The sequence below is a fragment of the Coptis chinensis genome, chromosome 4 (genome assembly GCF_015680905.1).
Source record: "Coptis chinensis isolate HL-2020 chromosome 4, ASM1568090v1, whole genome shotgun sequence".
NCBI classification, from domain to species: Eukaryota; Viridiplantae; Streptophyta; class Magnoliopsida; order Ranunculales; family Ranunculaceae; genus Coptis; species Coptis chinensis.
The window spans coordinates 105,673,442-105,691,643 of record NC_141459.1 but is presented as its reverse complement, the minus strand read 5'-3'; the positions used below and the strand labels follow the sequence as shown (position 1 = coordinate 105,691,643).

The 18,202-nt window shown below is 39.6% G+C and overlaps 2 protein-coding genes across 4 annotated transcripts in view; one reads left to right on the top strand and one right to left on the bottom strand.

The window, feature by feature from the left end:
* LOC147506635 (uncharacterized) overlaps nucleotides 1-18,202 on the top strand; it is a 33,755-nt gene that overhangs the window by 10,539 nt on the left and 5,014 nt on the right. Inside the window, exons 1-3 of one of the 3 annotated variants that reach the window (XR_015193846.1) lie at nucleotides 14,330-17,181; nucleotides 17,249-17,381; nucleotides 17,450-17,702. Coding sequence is in view for 2 of the 3 variants with exons in the window: in XM_086558723.1 (XP_086414849.1) it covers nucleotides 17,093-17,181; nucleotides 17,249-17,381; nucleotides 17,450-17,702 (475 nt within the window). In the remaining variant the exon portion in view is untranslated. Of the gene's footprint in view, nucleotides 1-14,329; nucleotides 17,182-17,248; nucleotides 17,382-17,449; nucleotides 17,703-18,202 lie in introns of those variants that run through there. The other 2 variants (XM_086558723.1, XM_086558724.1) reach the window with 2 other exon arrangements.
* LOC147506636 (putative glycosyltransferase STELLO1) lies at nucleotides 1,837-6,971 on the bottom strand. The gene is made up of 7 exons (XM_086603715.1): nucleotides 6,804-6,971; nucleotides 6,607-6,663; nucleotides 5,574-5,614; nucleotides 5,205-5,241; nucleotides 4,853-5,001; nucleotides 3,246-3,372; nucleotides 1,837-3,160 (listed from the first exon to the last, which is right to left on the bottom strand). The coding sequence occupies exons 1-7, from the start codon at nucleotides 6,969-6,971 to the stop codon at nucleotides 2,540-2,542; spliced, it is 1,200 nt and encodes a 399-aa protein (XP_086459841.1). The 3' UTR covers nucleotides 1,837-2,539.

Genomic DNA, 18,202 nt, shown 5'->3' with positions numbered 1-18,202 from the left:
ATCTGTTCTGCGTTATAAGTTTAGTTTTTCTCTGGTTAGACCATTTAGTTCAAAACAATACATGCTACATGCGTATACAACCAAATTTCCAATAATTTTATAGTCGACAAAAAAAAACAATGATCCAACAATAAAACAGTGTTTTAAAGATTTCAAAGTGTAATCTTTTATATCGTTGAAGGTATCTACTCACCTTTAGTGCGCTCCGACTATCAACCAGCTATCAGAAAAATCTTCTTTTTCTGCTGTCAGTAAAACCCCCCTATTTTTTTTTTCTTTCCTCTCTATAAAACTCTCGCTGTGTTTTTCCCCAAAAACTCTACCAAAGAATACCTTTTTTTTTTTTCTCCCCGAAAAACAAGGGTTGAAACTTATCTATTTACTTACGGAACTTTTATCCCTAAGCTGATAGTTATCATATCTTTTGCTTTATCTATTACTAGGGTATACCCGTGCCTACGGCCCGTGAGACCTCAACGTGCCTGTCGTGCTACCCGACAACTCGTTGTGCCTTCGGCGCAAGGCATACTGGCGATGCGAACGCAGCGCCTTCCACCGCGAAACAACATGTCGCTAAGCACAAGGCCGGCCAGCGCCTTTGGTACTTAAACAACTTCGTCACGCCTTTCCGGTAAAATGTATGAGCGCCTTTGGCGCGAAACAACTCGTCAGCGGCGCAAGGCCAGCCCAAATGCCCATTATCCATAAGCCCAATAACATCAATTGGGTCAGCCAATTGTACAGTATCATGTCAAATTTGGAGGCTCAACAGTTTATAAGTCCAGCCTTTTGCCTGATTTTTGGATGCCTACCCCCACTATTACCATTTTTTTTTAATTGAGCCCATGCTCATGGTTCCAAGCCCATAAAAGATTCAACCCATAAAAATTTTGTCAAATATTAACTTTTTTGTGTGGGGTGGGTAAGGTGAGAAAAACTGTTTAACTCACCCTATAAAAACTTTTTAATTCACCCTCTATGAGTTTTGAGTGGTTATGGTTAGGGGGTGTGTCGACCACGTCTCACCTTATGACGTGGAATATGTCCTCCCACTCCTCCCTGTTTTGTTAGATACTAGGGTTTGCCCGTGCCGTACGGCACTGAACAACTCGCCATGCCTTCAACGCACGCTACCTAGTACCTTTGCATGCCCATGTACATATTTACACCAAAACATTACTTGGTAACTTGATTATCGAAAGAAAAAGAAGAATAAGCAGAGGTGACTTGAGTGGTCAGTTCCTAACAGATAAGGTGCAATTGCTTTTCGAATAAAATGTTTTGGTTTAGGTGTTTCATAATCGTTTACATTCTATTTGATTCTCGTTGTTTGGAGTCCGATGTAGATGCTCTTTGCAATCTTATAAAATCATGTTTTTAAAGGCTTTGGCGTGAGACAACGAAGACTGTCAAAGAAGGTTTATATATTCCGGTTTAGCAAATTCAAATGCATATGCATTCACTGCCATTATTACTTGATCTCCATTGTTCATGAACTATGTACCAAGTCATCACAAACAACAAAAGGTTATGTACCAAGCAGAAAAGGTTATGTGAAGCAAAATAATGTTCATATGGGAATAAAAACATTTCTCTGATGTTTGTGAAGTGAAGTTTATACGGAAACTTTGTGACTGTAGGGCATATGTCAGACTGCTCTATGCCAAAATATACAAATGAAGATGCTCCTAAAACAGAGATAGAAAGGGAGCAACACATCTGAGTATCAGACTACTCGCCTACTCCAAAACCACTCAGTAACAAATTAGTTGTAGATGGTTCCAAAAGATGTCCTTTTTTGCTGAAAAATTCCAAAAGATGTCAATACCCAATAACTGAAGTCAAAATCTCCTTATTAGCATTTACAAATGATCCACATAAACCCAAAAACTAAAATAGGAGTTCAACCATTTTTAATAGCAGTCATCATCCACTAATCAAGTATTTGACTTTAAACAATTAACATAGTCAACAATTAACAGTCACACAGATAACAATTAACATAGTCATTGAAGAATGCCATTTTAAGCAACCCGAGGGCAAAGAACATGATCCTGTGAGGCATCAACTGCTGCAGGTGGCATGAATTGCCACATGGAAACTCCAGGGTAGCCGATGAATGGCATCAGCTTGGGGAGCAAATGCAGTTGGAATGGCAGAAGGGTGAGGCATGAAGCTTGGCTGAGAAGTCATGGCTTTAACTTGCTGTTCCAGCTTCTCTTTCTCTGCTTTCAGCCTTTGCTTCTCATCACGAAGCTCATTTTTCTCGGACTACATAAACAAAGTGCCAAAACCATAAATAAAGAAAATTCCATCATCCAAGAATTCAAAACTTCAGTCACTTGATTAAAAAAACCATAAATATGCTGATAGCATGGCCAAAGCATGATTGCATACAGCGGTCTGAATATGCTCCTCACCAAGAAGGCGCTCATTCTTTTTTAAGGCTTCTTGCAAATAACGAAGAGCTGTATTCATCTTTCCTATGTCCTTGTACATCATAGCTACATTTATGAAAGTTGCAGCCACGTCAGGATGATCAGGACCACATGATAAACTTTGTAGGAGCAATGTCACGGGGCATATGCCGTAGAGCGAGCTCCGTTTGGTTTAGACCAGGATAGAAGAGAGCCATATTGCCATAGCTGTAACAATGAAACCAGTTATTCAGTGACACACATACACAAGCCAACAATAATCTGAAAGGGTCACCTTCTGCCATGATTCTAACCAGCTTTATGAAATCAGGCTCATTAGCCACACTCCATGGATGCACAGCGGGTGCTAGAGCCGAATAAATGCTTGAAGAGTTTTTGGAAGGAATATCTGTCCGATAGATCATTTTATTGAACACGGAGTCAAAGTGAGGCGGTGAATCCATGGCCAAAAAGAACATGGGTATGGCAAACTTGTGATGGATCTCTAAATTTCCCACCAGACCAACCCGATCTTTGAAGTCCCCCAAAAAGCGTCGGGGAACATAGAAAACATCAGAACTGCAGAGAATTAGGCTGTTTTTGGCGGGGCCATTTTCCTTGTAACTGACCTGAAAATGAGCTGGCATTGTATTCACTACTTTCTTCACCATCTTATTTGCCTGACTTGAAAACCATGCTGGGTCGTTCCCTCTTGTAGGAACAGCGAACCAAGAGTTGGAGACCTGATAGAACAAAAAGTTAGATAAAAAATATTCATCACATGTGTCACACCATTTAGTGTTTACTAAGAGTCTAAGACTTTAATACCTGGTCTGCAATCCATAGCTTATTCTTGTCCGCTGGTAGTAGATTCCAATAGTTAAGAATGGTGTCATCTTGGAGGAATAGGAATCTTTCTGCACTTGTATACCGGTCAAATTTCTTGGGCAGATATCTGTAAGATCCAATAACAACTATGTCATTAGAAGAAAAGTAGCATTGGTGGAGTACTGAAGTCAAGTCAAACTGCCAACTTTATGCCACACTATGTATCACTCAGGTGCCTTGTTTTCGAGAAGTAAAGATTTCTAAAGATTTGGTGCATTACTAAATAAACAGATGGTGAGGGAGTTGTTCACACCTTCAGCCAAGAAAACAAGTATAAAGTAGCATTACACACACACACGCCCACAAACGCACTCAACCACACCCAAAACAGGCCCAGATCCCCCCCACAGTCCCACACACACACCCTAAACAGCACACAGCAAAAAAAAGAAAAAGAACAAAAGGAAAAAAATAAAAAAAAAACTAAAACTAAAGAAGCAGTACACTGAAGCCACCTTCGAAAAAATAACAGTAGCATTACATTCAGGTACACGTCCAAGAAATCCTCAATGTGTAAGAGTAACTATAACATAGCCATTTTATGTTATGCTTTTCACTTCTATCACTATCAAGTATCAGCAGTAAAGCATGTTGGAATTGGTTTGATAGGTTAGACATCATACAGCACTACAGTAAACAGGCTATTAAACCGCACGCTAACAAGAATGAAAGACGGTCTGAAAGGTGGAATCTCTTGTGGTCGTTAAGTCAACCCACATAAAAAAGTACTTGCAATGAACTTAACATATGTCTCAGGCAAGCATAAACAACAAAAATAGATGAGAAGGCTAGGAGTAGGTGCTCTTTAATAGGTACTCCCTCTTTTATGAATGCAGTTTCTTGCCAAATCCCTCCACAACTGTGTGCAAAATGGGTTTAAATCTACAGCAATCCACTTAAGGACAATCAAGCCTCAATGTTTGCCTATTAAGTGACCTCTACATAAACTTTCAGTTGGAGACTCACTTAATCTAATTCTATGTTATTCGATTGTAAAGCTTCTTTGGACCCTATGAAAAGATGTCATGCTTATACTGTAACTTCTAAATCTTAGCATCTGGTATTGGATCCAATCCCTTGTTCAAGGTTCATGTCTTGAGAGGGGGGTCTATAGGCTGGACTAAAACGGCTTGGTACCATGCATGGCCTTTGCACTAAGTCAATGAGTACTGATAGGAGTACATATGAGTATAGGACTACCATCAGGTTAGTGTTGATACAGTCCTGTCAACGAGGAAGTCACGATGAAATGTTAGGATCCTAGGTTAAGTATTTAGCATTCTGCTCCTTTGACTATTTGGGCTTTTGAGGAATGACGAGTATTGGCTGGTTAATAAACACATAAAAGCACCTAAACTTTTCAAAATCAAAAGATCAGCAAGAAATAAGAGCACTACAATGTACAATCCTGAAAGAATAATGTAAGAGATTGTTATACGTCAAAACTTCCCAGAATTTGACTTATATTAAACCTAACTGAATAGTGTAGCCACTATTTTGATACTGTATATACACATCAAAGAACAAGTACTATAGTGAGAACTTACTTGTATGCTTGCTCCAATTGGCCACGCTCAACAGCAAGCTCTGAATTGCTCTGCTCAGATAGAATAATCACAGTTTTAAATATCCTGCCATAAAGTAGTCTCCACTCTAATGCAGTATCCGATCTCCATGACCAATAGTCGCCCGGGGCCTACCCAATTCCAATGTGAACGTTAAATAAGGAATCTGAAAGCTCTTTGTGTGCTGCTTTATGGAGGAGTTTTCCCTTCTACAACTATTATTATGAGGGGATTGACAGATTAATTGGTACATGTGAGCAGTATCTGGCTGGTCCAATCCGAGGCTGCGGTCATTTATGATAAGTTCTTTGAGCTGCTGCATTATTGCTCTTGCCATGTCTCCAGCATGATATAGAACCATTGCAAGGTACCTAATGAAAGAAAAATTACATTATCAACACTCAGCACATAAAAAAATTACAGACACTATAAATACCAGATCTACTCACTACATTATGTTTTCAGTTAAAAAACTCGTCAATGCAAGAGTCGCACAGAAAAGATAATAAATGGACAATCTTTTGCATTGACGATGAGACCTTAGTTTTCAAAGAAAATTCAGAAAAAATATTATGGTACCACTAAGATAGTTGGTAAGGAAGAACAATAGATGTCTCATCCACCCAACAGATATGTGATAACAGAAAAAGAAACCAAGGGGTATATAAGAAGGGAGAAAAGTCAATATATAAATAGTAATTACCGGCAGCAATTTGCAACCTCTCGATGGATGGAACCAGTAACCTGCACCCGCAGTCAAACAGAAGCACAGAGCAGTTAAATTATTGTGTTGGTAGCACTAAAAAGTGATGCTTAAAAAGGGAAAAAGAAAATGGAAACCATGAAATGTGGGTATATGGAAAGAGCATACTTGCGGTATGGAAAATGCAATGGCCAGACAAAGTGTAAGCCCATTAAGCATTCCCTTAAACAATTCCCAGAGCAGAACATAGCATTCACCAATCTATCTAATAAAACAAAAAGGAAATCTCTACGGGAAGTCCCTAGCTTGGCTCAGAGAGGATGAAACACAAAAAAAAAATACCTCAGCCAACCAAACTTTCCCCGTTTCCACAAGATCCCTAGCTTCTACAAGTCCTGATTCGTGAAACACTCAAATGGAGTGATGCCTGAGTAGCGGTTTCATAGAGCTGTGAGTGAGGAAAAAACTTCTTAATAGCTATCCTGGTTTTCTTCTCCTAGGCATGACACAACTCACAAGCCTCCTGTAAAAGCTCAAGTCCTGTAAAGCTTATGAAATCACATCAGATGCTAGTATTATGCTTTAGGCGGCATATCAAGGAAAACCTCATTATTTGGATGAAAACACGGTAACTTCTGGAATCATAAATTCACCGCAACAAAAAAAAAATAAAAGTGAACCTTGGGATATCATAATCTCCATCGAGAAAAGTAGAAACAACAGAAATAAACAAACTACATATTGACTCCTAGCAGTATCAAACTACATATTGATTCCTAGCAGCATAAAAGTTTCAAGTACCAAAAATAAAGAAAATTCCATCATCTGAGAATTCAAAACTTCAGTCACTCGATGAAAAAAACCATAAATCTCCAAAAGGAAAATTTCCTAATGAGAAAGGCTCCCAAAATTCCATTTTTTTGCTCAAAAATCTTGCACAGTCAAACCTGCAATAATAAAAGAATGACAAATAAGAACAGTAAGTCAGTAACATAAAAAGGGCACTTCAACATAGAAAAGGGAAGGAACACACCGGATAAGTCTCCAGCACAGAAACGGACAAAATGGAAATACACTCCAAGTCGCAGAACTACATAAATAGAATGAAGCACATTAACCAAGTCAGAGCCAATACAAATATATAAATTTGATGACCATGAAATAAATGAGAAACTACTCAAAGTAAATGGGAAAAGAACTTACGAATTATAGTAAGACTTCTGGGTATACAAAGTTTGGGGTATGATTTCCCGAATTTGGAGGGAGCAGAATACTGATTCTGTCTGAAGAAGTGCACCTTGATAGGGCAACATATAATTGACCATGACTGAAAACTTCAGTGCGAAGGTCAATTCCCACATATTTCACTGATTGTCCTTGTGACTTATTTATAGTCATTGATTAATATTGGCTGGATTGGTTGCATCCTCGTCTGTCATCTTGTCTGCAGCTAGAAAGAGAGTGCTTTCCCCTGGGAACATATTTAAAGCAGTTGCATTAATGTCGTTGACATCATCATTGCGTGCTGATAAAATTGTGCGATCAGTTAAATATTCAGGTGTAACAATGGAAGCTTGATCAAGCTGAGGATATGTAGTAGAAATAAGATCTTGAAGATTTGCACATCGTCGAATTGTGGAGGGTAGTTCAACTGTCTCGCTTGGGTCAGTTCCTATCTAAGCGTGGCAAGGAGAAAATAGTAATGATATTAGTACGAATAAAAATAGTACACAGAAGGATGCAAATGAATATTAGAATGAAGGAAAATAGTAGAAAGGAAAATGCAAAGTTTGGTACCTCCATTAAGAAACTTGCAAACGCAATATTTGCAGAGTTTCCATTTTCCAATCGCATGTTCTGGGCAAGAGTTAGAACATGAATGTGATTCCAGAGGAAGGAAGAGCGCAAGGAAGTACGCACAATCTGTTCCCGAACCCCTTTGGGTATAACTGGAAGACATTGACGGAAATCACCACCAAGCACCACTGTTATTCCACCGAAAGGTTTATTATTGTCGCGAGTATCCCGGAGTGTCCGATCAACTGCCTCCACACAGAACTTGTTTTGCATTGGGACTTCATCCCAAATAATAAGTTTAGCTTCCCCGAATAATTCGCATGTATTGAATTCTTCTTGAACCCACAAACGAGGTATCAAGACTATCTATTGGGATCGCGAAAAGTTGAGTGAGTCATCGACCACCCGCCAATAATGAAGCTATTCCGATGAAGCAACCATAATAACAATATGCCCTCAAAGACGACAATTGAGCGGCGATTTGTGTTGTAGACAAAAGTTTTGCCCTGTTCCCGCACGCTCCATTAAAAAAAATAGCTTCCCTTCATCTTTGGAAACCGAATCTATCAACGCTTTATCACGAGAATTTTGCTCGCATTAAGGAGTACCCCATTGCTATGTGCTTTTTCATTTTGAGGGGTCAAACTGAAATTGCCGTTGGTCATATATGAGACGATTTGCAAATGTACTAAGTTCCATCCGGTAGTTAACGAGGCATCGGCATCGGAGGGAAATTAGCTAGTGATTTACCCGACTCTATTAGAATCTCATTTAAGAGAAATAAACCGTAATCTTGCACTTCAAAGAAGGGGGTAGGTTCTTGAATGTTGAATAGTGTCGCGAAAGCTTGTGTGGAAGGTCATCACATATATTTTTCCGTAAATCATGCCACAGTGTATGGGGTTGCAAAGGATTGCACTCTGCGAGAATAACACAAAATAGTCGGCGAAGATGATATCCAGTTTGCATAATTGCAGCCTCTTGTAGACATTGCACCCATTCACTGTCATCCTCCAGAAGTCCGCGCAACAACAGGCATCTTTGAAAGTTGGAAGTGGCGGACCATTTCCAATCCTCTTCGATCATCAAATGAATGGGGTCCTTTTACAACCGCGTGAGAAGTAAGCCGCAAGTAAAATCGCCACCGGAGTTAGGGACTGGCAAAATACATTCTACCAATAGCAAATCTTCCTTCTTGTCTTCTGTATGTCCAAGTCTGTGATTGTTTGTTCTAGACGTAGTATTCCGGGAACTCTTGATAAGTGAGGTTGCTTGCTCTTGGATCTGATGCACAACACTCAAAGAAGGCAAATAAAGTTGACTTCGATGCTTCGACTCTTTGATAGTATATCATTTACCGATTAAATCGCTTTATAAACTACGTGGTGCATTCGGGGAGATGAAGTGCCAAGCGCATAACCGTGGGAATCTCCTCGTGCAGATGGAAACTTAACAACCTCCAAACAAACTTCGGGGTCCAATGTATCTCGCATCCAAGTATTGTTGGATCTCATCCAAGTCATCAGACACCATTGTTGTCTGTCATGCCCTTTAAATATATACTTGTGAATGTATTTAACACAACGGATCCCAAAGACAAACTTCGACATTAATGTGGCGGTTGAACATTTTAGAAAGATAAGGATTATAAGGAACAACATCCCTATTATCAACTGTATGCCCTCTCATTAATATATGATCTACCATTGTCAATGCGACGGTAGATGGGATATCCATCTTTATCCATGGTGGTAACATCCGCAAAAGTCCGGTAGTGATGCTTGCATTGACCATTTACCATGCACCTGAGAGTTAGGATTTTTAGTCCACATGGACCATGAACCATACATGTGAGGACGGTCCAAACAAATCGGGTTAAACTTCCGGATCGTGAAACTCTGCACATACAATGCGATCAACCCGGCAGTACGCGGATCTTGTCGAATGTTGAAGATATATAAGTGCATGCATATGTGGCAACCCGTTTTTGAAACTCAATGGTGTAGACATGTGCAACCGCATTACCAAAGCACACCTTTTTTTTTTTAATTTCCTTCATCAAGGCCCTTCGCTTTAGTTCAAAGACACGGGCCACCACCTCAAGCCGATGAGTTGCGGTTTGGTGCGTAGACAATGCATCAATAACTTCCTCCCAGTGTGGGTTTGCAGTCATAGTGAGAAATATATCAGGATGCTTATTGTAACGCGTGATGGCCATGGAATCTTGAAAAATTTCGAACATGTGCCTTGGGCTGCCGACACAAGATGCTGGTAAGACCACTCGTCTTCCTATTTGGTTTGGGTCGAAAGCTTCAGCTGCGACATCAGTGATACCTTGATAAAGTTCGGCCCAAAGCTTGTCTTGTTGTTGCCTGTAATATCTCATTTTGTTTTGTTCAGTCACTGCCCACCCATCAACCACAAACTCTTGGGAACAGTTTTGTGCCCTCATAAGATTGCGTAATATTCTCCGTATGCCTCAAACAACCGATAAGAATAGAAATCCATCTGTGTCAATCGGTCATTAGTGGCTGCTGCAGTTAAACTGTTTGAACGTCTCATATCAGGTGACCACCCAAGATCTCCTGAAGGAAACATTAGCACATAATGCAAAGGCAAGTAAGCTGGATGACATTCACTAATTTGCATGAATTCTTGCCCTCCTTTAAGATAGATGACAATATCTCGCATGCTTCCCGTTCACGCCATCCCCGTAAAATGACAAAGAATCTCATCTCATGTTGGCAAATTGTAACGACGTCCGCCTCTAGTAGCAATCCGAATGCAAATACGCAGGGATGTTGAAGTTATCACCATGGTCAAGAGAGGCGATCTAAGAACATCGTATGCATGGCGGAAAATAGCGAGAAAATGATTATACCGGAGCATAGTTTCATGAATGATTTTAAGAACATCCGTGTTCAAACCCGATTACGAAGTTGACGTAACTCCAATGCAGACGGGATCATATATGTAAAGTTGAGAGTAAGTTGGATGCACCAAAGTCGAATTAGAGCTCCAAATTCCATGACGCAAATTGACCGTGGATAGTAAAGGTCGTGGACCTCGTCCAATAAACACACGCCGTTTCCTCCAAGGCTCGTAAATGCAAAAGCTTGATTGTATTGCCTCATGTACTTTGCGAAATGACTTTGACTTGCGATCATTTCCATCATATAGAGCTTTAAGAGCCGGTGGTAATGGTCGTAGTGGAGGCAATTTGACTTTCCTTGCAAAACGACAAGTCCCAAATCGAGGATGTGATAATGATGATTTGGTTAGCCGCTCATCCATCCAATGGAGTGCATTACAAAATGGGCATTGAACATCCATTCTCCCTAAGGAGTGTCTTCCTTGTTCAATCGGGACGGTCGCCAGAATATTGTCGACCGTCTTCATCATCACCGATGTCGGCATTATTAGCAGCGTAAATGGACGGTCAAAACCATTACGGTGAATATCCTCACAAGATCGGAGGGATCTCCAAATGGTTGTGGTCTCGTATGAGGAAAGAATTATTTAGACAAAGGAGCTAATTTTTTGTATTCTTGTTTTAATAAATGTGAAGAAGTATACCGTGAATTTCGGTAGTTGATGATGATCGCGAAGTTGAAGTGCATTTGACGAAGTGGTATTGTATGGACTAATGATGAGGTAGTAGACATGCAAATTACAAGACCGCAAAGAATGTAGAAGAATATTATAGTTTTTTTTAAAATGTAAACCGGAAGAACCAAGAGAAAGGTGCATTGAACCCCGTACTAACCTTTGCATTTTGGTGAGTCTGCGTTAACGAAGATCTCATTGTTTTGATTTATTGAATCAACATGGGCACTCGATGCGACATGTTCTTCGGGAGCGTAAACAACCCCGACGAGGATTAAGGAACGATAGAGATTTCTGAAGAGACTCGAGAAGAAGAAAGGCGCCCCGCATGGTGTCGCATGAGGTGTAATCAGTAGTACTTTGTGCTTTCGCCGCCCGTTAGATTTAGATGGAGTTCGTGGAAGTGAAGGAGAGGCATTTAATCTTTGAACCTATCACCGGTGGCTAATGACGACGCTGTGAGTGCTTGTACACCTCGGTTGGCGAAGTTTGAAATGCCTTTCTCTTTAGTGATCCTTTCTCTTTCCCTTCGAAAGCACTGTTGTCCTAGTATTGCTTTTGTTAGTTCTACCTCTTTGTCGGAGAAAGGGGTTGTTCTCTTAAGTAAGTAGACGGATGGGGAGAAAGAGGAATAAATTAGATATGAATAAAGCAAGAAATGGTAGTCATAATTTTTAAAAAATGTGGACCGAAGGATATGAATAAAGCAAGAAATGGTAATAAACAAAAAGAACGTAAGTGGGGAAATAAATACAATAGTCGGCAAGAAATACCGAAAAGCCAAGAGGCGGTTGAAGATTGAGCCTATCTTGGGGGGCTATTTCTTTGTTGCTTTGTTAAAAAGGGTCCAAAGGGCGTTTCCCTTTGTTGAGAATTGGTCGCGTCGGAAGCTATATAAACCAAATAAGCGGTTCAAAAGAAATGATAATGAACGGACAACATAAGCATTTATTGGAGCCAGTGATAGGATTACCCGGGAGCCGGCGTGTCGCCGAGGAGTAGGTGGTTGGAGGAAGAGTTTATCTTGGACCGAACAAAAATTTGTTTTTCTTGTTTGATTGATCCTTAGAAGGGTCCATTGGGCGTTTACCCTTATCCATGCGATCCTGTAAAATATAAAAAGATAAACAAATGAAATGGAAGTTTGGACTTTGCAATGGGCGTGGCGATATCTTGGCACGCACTACCATGGAACCATAGAAAGTCGGCTTTAACTGTTGTTTTGATATCGAAAAGCTCTGAAAAATACAAAACACATTCGTCAAGGTGCACTTCATAGTTTGTCGACACATTAAATTGCCAAGTCAAGTTGACACTATATTTGATCTACAAAACACATTCGTCAAGTCTAGTCGACACTATATTTGATCTATAATAGAAGTATCGACGATTAGTAATTGATATACCAAGTCAAGTTGCTAAGTTAGTTGAATCAAGTCGGACTTGTCCAAGTTTGAATTCATTTTATGCTTTTTATTATGTTCGGTATGTTATCCATTAGTAAGAAAAAACCTGGCAGTAGAAAAACTAACCTCAAAGAAGGTGTGGAATCAATCCCGTATACGCTTTTTAGCATATTCAGCCATGTCAAGCTCATAAAGTTCTTTTGGATCACTTGGAATGTATCATCCATTTCCTTATAGCAAAGAACCAACACCCGCATATACCGGTAAAGGGACTCCCAAGGGTACCTTGTGTCTATAGAATGGTGTTCCAACTAAAAAGATTAATATTGAAATTGTCACCCAAATTTTGTAAGCCCATAGCCGACGCTCCAACCCACATTGTCTTGTACATACGTAGGATGGTGTTAGCAAAGAGTGTCCCAAAGAAAACGCCGAATGTCCACCATTTGAAGAAGGAAAGCTTTGGTTCAAAATCGTCGAATTGGCTCGAGAGGATGAAACACCAAAAAAAAAAAACCGCCAACCGAACTTTCCCCGTTTCCACAAGATCCCTAGCTTCTACGAAGTCCCGATTCTCAAACACTCAAATGGAGTGATGCCTCGAGTAAGCGGTTTCATAGAGCTGTGAGTGAGGAAAAAACTTCTTAAGTCCTGTAAGAAAAACACAAGTCCTGTAAGAAAAAAGATAAAAGATAGCATGTTCTATGAAACTCAAGTCCTGTACAAAAGCTAAACCACAAGATAATACATACAAAATTTAAAAAGATAGCAACCCTAACATAAACTATTATAGCAATGCAAGAATCATTTCAACTTGCTTTCCATCCACTCAACATTTAGGAAGAAGCCATTTTGTCAAACAATTTGAATACAACAATCTGTGTTATGATTCAAGTCAATGATTGTTAACAACCACACCATTACTTAAGTACTTAACCATAGAACCCATGCAGCCAAACACGACTCTGTTTGTTTTTACAACTTGGCCATAACCATCCGGCCCATCCCCTTCTTTATGAAACTCTACCCATTACCACAAAGTGGATTATGTTGATGGGGAATGGTGGAAAAGGTTGTTCCTTTGGAGTTTTAAAACTACTACTAAGTAATGTGCCAACTAAAAAACAAAAAATAAAAAGGCAAAAAATGACTAATGCTGAACTAAAACCGGTGAAGAACCGAGAGAGGAAAATACCACCGGGAGATGATGATCTTGTGATAAGAAAAGTCGAAAGTGTTATGGGCAAGAAGAAAGTCGAAAAGTCGAAAGTTCAGCGCAAAGAAGAAAGTCGAAAGTTCAAGCAAGAAGAAGAAAGTCGAGAAAGTCGAGTGTTCTTGTGAGATGAAAAAAAGAAAGTCGAAGTCGCATGGATCCGGATGTTGTGGAATGAAGCAACATACCAAATTTGAGCCGCCTTTTTCGCCAGTCATATTTTGTTGAAACCGAATTGCGGTACATTGGATCTGGATTCTTCGGCCCCACACTTCCATGTTTTATTAGATAGAAAGAAGATAGAAGATTATTATTATTATTATTATTATTATTATTATTATTATATGAAAACAAAAGAAAAGGCCGGGTGTTATACCCCTCTCTCATTTTCTCTTGTCTTCGCCTCCAACCTCTCCCAATCTCTCCTCTAAACTGTTCTCACAATCTACTCACAATCTAAGAGTGATTTACACAGCCTCAATCTCCCTCCTTCAGTCTTTCTCTCCCTCTTCCTCTCCCTCCATCCTTCTCAACCAAACCCAACTCTCTCTCTCTCCCCCCATCACAAACTCATTTCTCCCTTTCTCTTCTCTACCTCCGTTCACGCCCCCACTGCCTTGTAGTTATCTAGTAATAACAGTATGGGCCTAATATGGGCCGAAGAGAGCTAACGGATCCACAATGCTTGTTGTCTCGTCTAACAAGAAAAACAAAAGTTGTTTCACCTCTCACTTTTCACTTTTCACCAACTCCAGCTCCAACTCCAACAAACCACAAACATCAGAATCATGAGTTGGAATCTCACTTCATGGTAAGATTCCTACTTGTAGTTTTCCAAGATCTAAAATCTAAAACACCAACTCCAACTCCACAAACAAGTTTTAAACATCAGAATCATGAGTTGGTACAGGAGAACAAAGCTTGGAATCACCTCATTTTACAATCTCACTAATTCAACTACTCAACTTCATGGTAATATTCCTACTTCTAGAACAAATACCCTAGTTCTAGAACACCCTCTCTCTCCAACTCCAACTCCAACTCCACACCCTTAATACCCAAACAAGTTTTAAACATCAGAATCACCTCATTTCGCAATCTCACTAATTCAACTACTCAACTTTATGGTAAGACTATTATTCCTACTTGTAAGCCTCCCAGTTCCACTACTAGTTTTCAAAGATATTACTTGTCTGATCGTGCTTCTGTAGTTTTGGTTGCTTCTGGGATTTTGGTTGCTTATTGGATTGGTACTCTATATTATGTTTTTTGTTATCTTGGTGGACGTATTGAAAATGTTCCGTATACAAATCGGAAACATTTCGTTCGTTGTTCCCCTATGAAGGAGAAACAAGCAAATTTTCGGTTGGAAGCGTATAAGACTAAATATAAAGGAAAACTCTTAGATGAGAAGGAGCCTCATAGTGTGAGGGCAAAGTTGATACTGAAAAATATTATTCAAGGATTAGAAAGAGAGGTGAAGCGTAATCCAAATAGTAATGCTTCGGGGTTTAATCATTATGATAAATTTAATTGGAATATATTAGTAGTGGATGAGTTAGGGATTCATGCAATCTCTTTCGCTGGGGGAACTATTTGTATTTCTAGAGGAACGCTAGAGATTACCGATGGTGAAATTGCAACAGTCATTGCCCATGAAGTTGGGCATATTGTAGCTCGACATCCTAATGAAATCCCACAGTTAGTAAGTAGATGTAAGATAGAATTGGAAGCAGATTACATTGGGCTACTATTGATGGCTTCAGCAGGATATAATCCTCGAATTGCAGTAGAATTTTGGAAGATTATCAGTTTGAGTAATCCTGATGTTTCAAAAGGAGATCTTTACTATCCATCTTATGAGGAACGAGGAAACTCCTTGGCTCAAGCTCATGTCATGGAACAAGCACTCACCATATACAAGGAAGTAACACCCCGCCGTCCAGTCAATTAGAGTCGTGGTGGGAATATTTTGGTAACTTAGTTTTCAAACGTAAAGCCTGAGATATGGAAACGAATAGGACGGTTTGTAATGAAGTGAAAACAAATGTAGATGAGTAGATGTTTTTACCTGAACATCATCTTCAAAGTGTATTTTTTTTTTCTTTCGATAGGATATTTTCAAAGTTACGGATGAGGTTTACAATCTATGGTTAAAGGTTTACAAATTGGGGTGTGATGCAAGTTATGGTTAGGAAGTGAAGTGTTTAAAGTGCGGTGCTTTGTGCCTCCCTGGTGGACAGATTATGGAGTTCACAGGATTGCTCCAAATATTCAGGTCAGACACTTGGATAGCTTTAAGTTTTCAGCATGGCCTTACACACACTGTTGCTCGACATGTGGCAGAACTATTCAGGAAATTTACTAAGCATTGTTCATGTAAATTGGTCCAAACTTGTGTGGTTTCCAAACAGAATTCCCCGGCACTCTTTCATATGTCGGATGGCTTTACTGGATGGTTTGAAAACAAGGCAGAAACTGATGCAATGGCATGTGGTTACTGATGATATGTGTATCCTATGTGGGCAGCACGCGGAAACTGAAGAACATCTGTTTTTTAGTTGTTCTTATTCTCAAACAGTGTGGGCAATCTTACTGGCATGGGGTGGATATAACAAGTCGAGGGCAGCAACTTGGTTGGAGGAATTGAAATGGGTAACTGATCATGGATATGGGAAAGGAGTTAAGAAGGATGCACTTTGATTGAGCTTTAATGGGTTCATGTATTGGGTGTGGAAGGAGGGGAACGAGAGAATTTTCAGCAACAAGAATTGTACAGCAGCACAGTTAGCTCGGTTGATATTCCAAGATGTTAAGACCAAGCTTCACACAGTCAACTACAAAATGCAAAATGGACCTGAGAGAGACCAACAAATGCACATATGGAATATTCACATCTATCCCATTTCAAGAAAAGTAGGATCAATGTTGTACTTGGGCTAAACCAGAGTTGGGGACGTATGCACTCAACACTGATGGCGCCCTACAAGTACAAGACAACTTAAGAGGATGGGCAGCAACTATCCGGTATGATCAAGGTGAGGTTATTTGTGCAGCAAAGGGGAAATCTGATTTTTCTTCAATAGCTCTCATTGAACTTCAAGGTGTTGAAAAGGGGTTACAACCAGCAGTGACGCACAACATTAGAAAAATAAATGCCCAAACAGATTCCACTAATGTAGCGTCCTTTCTCAAGTCTAAGGAGTTTCCATGGCAGGCAAAGCATACTGTAATAGCAATGATTCGAAAGTTGATAGCCCAAATGGACTTATTCTCTATCCAGCACATATATAGAGAAAGTAACAGACTTGTGGACTCATTAGCATCTAACATTCCATCTGTTAGATATATTGAGATTATTCCTAGCAGTTTCTCATTGGTCCAAATCTGGATGCACGTGTATACGTGGGCCGATAAAAACCGCTTTTGTAATTGAAAAAGTGAGGCAAATTGAGTCGTAGTCTGAAAACTCAAAAGACAGAAGCGCGAAAAAAGAGATGAAGTCAAAAAAACTAGCAGCGGTTAGAGAGATTGGCCAGCTTCCTCTTCCTTCATCTTTCATCTTCAAACCATCCATTATTAACAGGTAACTTTCTTTCTTCATTCTTACCCAACTTCATTTTCATTTCTTAATTATTTGTTTTTTTTTAAAGTTGCAAGGACACTGACCAGGAAGCCTTGTCAAAGACTAAACAACAACCAAAAAAGAGCTCATGCATTTCTCTGTCTGATTTCCTGAACCGTAAACTGGAAAAAAAAGATTTTACCCAACCAAAAACAGTCCAGGTATATTCCCTCATTTCAACTTTCTATTCATTTTACGCCCCGTGTTTTAAGAAACATTTATAATGCAGAAACCCTTTTCGTTGGTGGGGGAAGGGAGAGATGTAGTTGGAGTGTTTGATGATGAATGTATTGGGGTGAAAAGAGGAGTGAAGAATGATAGTTGTATTGACGAAACTGTTTTTCGGCAATTTATTAAACATTCTAGAATAGAGAAAGAACAATGTGATGGTCCAAGTAGTGGGAATGAAGTTGGAGAGTCTGAGACGACACCCGAAGAGAAAGATTCGAGACAATGGAATCCTTTTCGAGTTTCGTCCACTGGTATGTTTTAGTCTTACCTATATTGATTGATTACCTATGTTTCAATTACCTGCTTTAAGAGTATTGTTTCTTTTCTAGGAAGAAAGTTACCATGATAAATATATTATTACAATGCCATTTATGATGATTGACTAGTATATGCCCATGTTGTTAAAATGGAAGATGGGGTGCAGAAGAAATATAAGAGGAAGCATGTGAAGAATATTTAGTAAGAATGAGTAGCAATAAAAAGGGAGTTGATAGTACTGCTATGTTCTTGTTCAATTACGATTAACAAGGTCTTTGATTAAACGATATACATTGGAACTATCAATAACCATCGCCCATCACTAGGAGGTATAAGCTGCTTCTGGATGGTTTTGATGGAAGCTTGAGATGTCTTCCTATTAGGATTCTGATTAGTTGTTTGGTTGGTTTGATGTGGAGATATTAGACATTTTATAAGTGCCTATAGGAGTGTAAAAATGGGTCCAGTTGCTATGTGAACTCGCTTGGATTTT